Source organism: Triticum dicoccoides, chromosome 2B (assembly GCF_002162155.2).
Source record: "Triticum dicoccoides isolate Atlit2015 ecotype Zavitan chromosome 2B, WEW_v2.0, whole genome shotgun sequence".
Taxonomy (NCBI): Eukaryota; Viridiplantae; Streptophyta; class Magnoliopsida; order Poales; family Poaceae; genus Triticum; species Triticum dicoccoides.
The window spans coordinates 125,362,190-125,368,040 of NC_041383.1; the positions used below are offsets into that span (position 1 = coordinate 125,362,190).

The 5,851-nt window shown below is 45.8% G+C and overlaps 1 protein-coding gene across 1 annotated transcript; it reads right to left on the minus strand.

Annotated features, from left to right (window-relative positions):
* Positions 1 to 1,747: 1,747 nt before the first annotated feature.
* LOC119367343 lies at positions 1,748 to 5,843 on the minus strand. The gene is made up of 3 exons (XM_037632879.1): positions 5,504 to 5,843; positions 4,942 to 5,230; positions 1,748 to 2,250 (listed from the first exon to the last, which is right to left on the minus strand). The coding sequence occupies exons 1-2, from the start codon at positions 5,789 to 5,791 to the stop codon at positions 4,967 to 4,969; spliced, it is 552 nt and encodes a 183-aa protein (XP_037488776.1). The 5' UTR covers positions 5,792 to 5,843; the 3' UTR covers positions 1,748 to 2,250; positions 4,942 to 4,966.
* Positions 5,844 to 5,851: the final 8 nt, after the last annotated feature.

A 5,851-nucleotide genomic window follows, 5' to 3' on the forward strand; every position in this document is an offset into this window, starting at 1 on the left:
ATCCGATGGGGCGCCGGCGCTGCTGCTCTTTGTCCAGAGAGCAACTTCCTGGGGAGGGGAAGAACTGCCTGGGAGGGCTAGCCCGATGCGGCTTAAGTCACTGTGCAGCGTCTAAGCGCTAGATGCTGCACATTACACTATGTGGCGCCTAACGCTTAGGTGTTGCACGGCTGGCTGTGGGACCGCACCTGGCCCCGGGCTGCCACGCTGGCCGGGGGTGCGACGCCTGAGTCTAAGGCCTTGCTTAGTTCAGTGCAGCGCCCGGCTGTCGGGCGCCACACAAAAGGGTCTGTTATGTGAAATTTTTTCGAGACTAGGTTAGATCGTGATTTTATTTCGCCCTCAGGTCAAATATGTGATTTATGCCGTTTTACGGCGAGCTGTCCCGATTTCCTTCCGGGTTCTGTTCTGGTCCAATTCCTCTGCTGGATTCGGGTTCTAAAACAGGTATGCGGAAATGGTGAGTGACTGACTCGATTCTGCTCACAATAATACTTCCTCCGTTCAGGAATATTTGTCGGAGGAATGGATGTATCTAGATGTATTTTAGTTCTACATATATTCATTTTTATCCATTTCTCGGATGAGTATTTTAGGACGGAGGGAGTACCTACCGAAGATGTTAAACACACACAAACCAACCTGTGGTTGCATGGTTAAAGGGACAATGATATCCCATCCCATCAGAGTTCAAGCCCTGTGCTCGTATCGTCCGATGCTCTAATGTGTTAAAAGCCGAGTCACAGCAATAAAGCATGGGATGAACCTAGCACAGTCCCTAGGATGTAATCGATTGATCGTCAACTCAGATAGTTTGGATGTAATATCGACGCTGAAGGAGGGAGCTGGATTTGCTGGAGTAGGTGCGGCAATCTTTGATGACTGCTATCACACTTCTATTCGAGCATTGTTATAGAGATGCAAACATTGTTGCTCATGAACTTGTCAGGCTAGCTAGGTTCTTCCCAACTAGTGTATGAATGGACGATCCTCCTGCATCTATTATTTCTTTGTTTGTAAGTGATGTAACACTTTATTATAATGAATGAGAAGGAATGATGATTTGAAAAAAAAAACTGGTGAAACGTTCATATTTGCTGCCAATTTTTTCCCGAAAATTTTGAATCCTTGTGACTCCCTGTTGGAGTTTAGAACTTCCTAGCTATAAACTCAGTTATATATTAACTTCATGACAACCGCAATGGGGATTCTAAGAAGATGAAACTTTCAGAGAAAAGGGTTGGAATTCAAATTGTTTAGTTCAAATAACATAGAATTCAAATTATTTAGTTCAAACTACATAGGAATTCAAATTGTCTATTCCAAACTACATACTAATTTATAGTGTTGAAACTTAGATGATAGAAGTTTGTACTTAGAGCGAGAAAAGGGTTTTTCAAGTAAACAACACCGACTTTTTAGACGGGTAGAATTATTATGATGTTGTAGATCAAAATAGTTGTGCCGAAAATGACAATTATGGTTGACTGTATTTTTTTTACAAATCTTTATTCCGAAAGGGTGCCATACAACACATTTGGTCTAATCTACCTACCTTCTTGGTGGGCTAACACAATCTCAAGAAATAAATTCACATTAGTGTTACGAGCTGTATAGTGTTACAGTTCAATGTAATTTATTAAAAAAAAAGTGATGTGAACAGTCAATCATGCATATTGGAGAACTGCATTCACGTGTTACCATTGTATGGAAAAAAGAAAAACCATGGAAGAACTAAAAGAAAAAATGGCCATGTTCAAATACTTCTGGGCTCTAATTTGAGTGCATTCTTTCGATGCAAGCAATCCGAAGAATGATACAAAAAACTGTTTTCCACAACTCTGTAGATCGGTAACATCCATGATCGCTACAAACATAACATTCTACAATAACTGCCACAGGGCCAACCGCTTGCGAAGAAATGGTTGTCATCAAACATAACACTGCCAACATGGCAAAAAACATATGCCTAAAAAAGCACTGTCCTCGGAGAGGGTGCTACCCCTGACTTGTCTGGTCATGTATTCCAGGCTTCCCAGCAGCAAATAAACACTTCAACACCACAATGTCAAATTACGAGAGCTCCTAGCACATGGAGTATTCGATACTAGCAGCGGATCAATCTACAGTCGTGAATACATGTAACTAACTAACAATAATCCAGTACTTATATGCGGCCACAAACTTCAGCAAAGAGTCGACTCTTGTATTTGTCTTGCCCATATTAACACCATCTGTTCAGCGTTATGTCTGTAACAAAAAAAAAATGCCAAAATGAAGAAGAAGCACTTGAATGAGAATATGTAGATGCTTATCAAAATGAAGCAACCAATATTATGAACTTGTCTGTATCGTTATGTGTAGAGTAGTACTTGCTAATTTGGCAAGGGTCACTACCATGAAACTGCAACTACACCAGCTGAGAGAGATTTTGAAGATCAAGAGTGGGAAGGGTTATGTGGAACCTCAGACCTGATGGAGAATACAACGATCGAAACTCAGCATATAGAGCCTAATTTTTCTTGCTTCGTAAAACAGCCTAATTTGGAAAGGCTACCCCAAAGGTGCAAATTCAATGTACATGGTAGCTAGCTCAAAATGAACTCTGAATTTCAGCACAATCAATGGTAGAAAATGGCCTAATTAGTAGTTATCGCATATATGGAAACCATACACAGAACCTTAACCCCTCCTGCGTCACCCCCAGTCCTCCCCTCCTCCCTCTCGCCACCACCAGAGGGGGGGGGGTCCAGATCTGGTCATGGCATTGTCGTAGGGCGCCGGCGGCGCGGACTCGCATCGGCACAGGTCATGGCGCACGGGTGTGTTGGCAGCGAGATGGGCTGCGGGTCGGTGGTGCCCGGCCCGTGTTGTTGGCAGCGGTCTGCCTGATCCAGGATCCGATTGGTGCGGGCTGGCCGTGGCGGCGCAGCGGTGGTGGATTCAGCCTTCCTCTCCTCTGCTGGTGCAGTAGGTATGTGGCTCGGCGGCCGGGGCGGATCGATGGGCTGGTCTGGTGGCTCATCTTGCAGCGCGCGGGGGCTGGCCGGAGGTGGCAGGGGCTCTTTGAGGAAGAAGGCAGGGGGCTCCCCGTCCACGACGTCGACATGGTCTGGAGGCGTGATGGGCAGCTTCAACATGGCTTGCGGCTGCCAGAGCTTCCTTGCCCAGATCTGGCCGGCGAGGCCCCAATCTTGCCAAGGTGCCTGTTTTGGGGCGGATGGGGGGAGGGTCTTCAGCCCCTTACCGGTCAATAAGGGGCAGTCTCGGATGCCGGAGCAGCACCCCCGGTGGTGGGAATCAAGGTGCTCGTGGCTCAGGTGCTGTCTGGTGGCCATGGTCATCTGGGCAGCGTGGTGACCGGGGGTGCAATGTTCGATGGTGGTTGTGTGGCAGGTCGTACCACATTTCAGTGGCGGTGAGTGATGGCTGGTGTGAAAACCCTTTCTGACTTCGGTCAGGCCACCGGTGGCGGCGTTTCAGCGTCGTATTCTTCTTGAAGGCGTCGTTGTTGCGGTCACTCGTTGTCTGGATCCGAAGGATACCCTGATCCTTGGATCGGGCGGTGGCGGCGCTCCGGTGTCATGACCTTCCTGAAGACGCCACCTTGGGGCTCACGGTTTGTCATGCGCGGCTTCATCTCATTGTCGTTCACGGTTGAGGGCCCTAGTAACTCCACAGTGATGCTTATTGTCCACCTGATGTTTGCTTGGAGTTGTATGGGGTGGTGTTGCTGATTTCAGTGCCTGTGTATCCGGCCTTGGGTGTGTGCGTGTGATATGGTGCCGTGTGTTTGAATCGGGTTGCATGATGGTCGATGCTTTATCTATAAAAAGCAGGGCCAAAGCCTTTTTCGGTATATGGAAACCATCTTGAGATCATGAACCCTATATATTCACATGCATTACACTGTGAAGACTGGTGGACAGAACAAAGCATGGCAATCCACACTCCACAGGGCACAAAAGAATGGTATAAACAGAGGAATTGGGTTTTTTCGATGAAGTGGTATTTCAGTGTTAAGTCTTTACTGAATTGACTCCCCAACAGTGGTATTTTTCAGTTTTATTGCACAAGAAGCACCACTATAATTAACAAATAATCATATAAACTATCAAAAATATTTGTTACAGATTGCTCTTGCGATACAAGTTGCTTTTGGGGAAATAAAGGGGCTCAAGTTACTTTGGGGAAATAAAGGGGCACTGATAACCCATGAAAGAGAAGAAAATCTTACTACAACATTGACATGTGTTTTCAAATGCACTTCGACAAAAATGTCATGGAACAACACCACATGCAAGTATATATTAGCTGCGGATTAAATGAAGGGTGAGTTCTATAATATTACCATCATGGATTGCTTGAGTATTCCAATTGAATTTCTATTTGTATCTTCACTAAAGCAATGCAATAAGTTTATATGTAACAGGAAACAAAGGCAGTTAAATAACAAGATAATGCAATTAAATTGGAGATATACCACGACCCAACCCTTTGAAATTTGAGGCCTACCACTTAGTGGGTTTCAGTGGATAAATTCAAAGCTGCCCGATCATAATAAGCATGGGAATGACTGAACATGGAGAAGGCATACTAGGTTTCCACTAATGATATCACCATATGGATCTGATTGGTCAAACAGCGATGTGTACCAAACAAGATCACTGTTAACTGCAAATACTTTTAAGAAAGCTAACATCTATCAACAAGCCAAGAAACCAAACTTTCTTGTAGGTCTAACTGGGATGTACGACAAAATGGTTTGGAATAAAGTTACCTACACCAATAAGTGTTACTCATTTACATTTACAAATGATAGGGACACAAATAAAAAACTCGCAAGTTATCAGGATTATTCACCAAACCAAAAACAGTAGGCTTATAAAAAGAATATAATGTCACGCCAATAGGAGAACAGAGAAGAGGGCAGGTATATACCTCAACAGCACATCCACATAACTCTCTACTTCATCCTCCACTGCCTCAGCACCGTAGTGGGTAACATGATGAAACAAAATACTGCACCGACACCCAATGACCCCACATCCCTCAATACTGAACGAACATGTTCCCTCTGAGATTCTTTCACAGGCAACAGACCGACCACCAAATCTTCATGACTTATGAGCGGGAGGAAGACCAGCAAAACAAGCGCTCCAACAATGACAGGATCCTTGAGCATCATCTGCGCAACCTGGCGAAGAGTTTTCGGGGGCTCTTTGATATCCTTCATAAGAATTTACGCATATTCGACATAAAAAAGGTCAGGACGAGGTCATATTATATGCACTTAAGCTAGACGGATGCAGAGACATTTACATAAAGCAAATGCCAGTTTTGAATTCATGAAAATGATGGATCTTAATTTCTAATTGGGAATTGGCAACTTATTTAAACCGCATACATTGTAAAATCCTATTTCAACTGCTGTAAAATCTGTCCGGTTTGAAGCAAATCGGATCTGTTGAAAAAGGCACAGAGGAACATTTTCCGCGATTACCTTCCTGGTGTTGTGCGCGGAGCGCACTCCGGTCGCGCCGACGAGAATCAAGGCAACGGGGGTGAACAGAGCAGCGAAGATAAGGGAGTGGTGGGAGAGCCAGGACGCCGCCGCGAGAACGGCGGAACCCTCGACCTCGCCCAGAGCGCGGCGCGCGATGACCTTGGCGAGGGACGCCGCGATGCCGACCCAAACGATCCCGTAATACAGGAAGATGAGCGCGTCCCACCTGGCGAGGGCCACGAGCCTGCGCTCTGACGCCGGCATCTCCGGCTCGGCGACGGTCATGGGGGCGGAACCCTAGGCGCAGGCGGCTGAGTTTTTTTTCTTTAGATGTGGGTGCCTGGG

Excerpts from the sequence above, each read along its gene's own strand:
- LOC119367343 (XM_037632879.1), bottom strand. The coding sequence starts at position 5,791 with ATGACCGTCGCCGAGCCGGAGATGCCGGCGTCAGAGCGCAGGCTCGTG. Across the intron at positions 5,231-5,503 it reads CCGCGCACAACACCAGGAAG|GATATCAAAGAGCCCCCGAA; the intron begins GTAATCGCGGAA and ends ATTCTTATGAAG.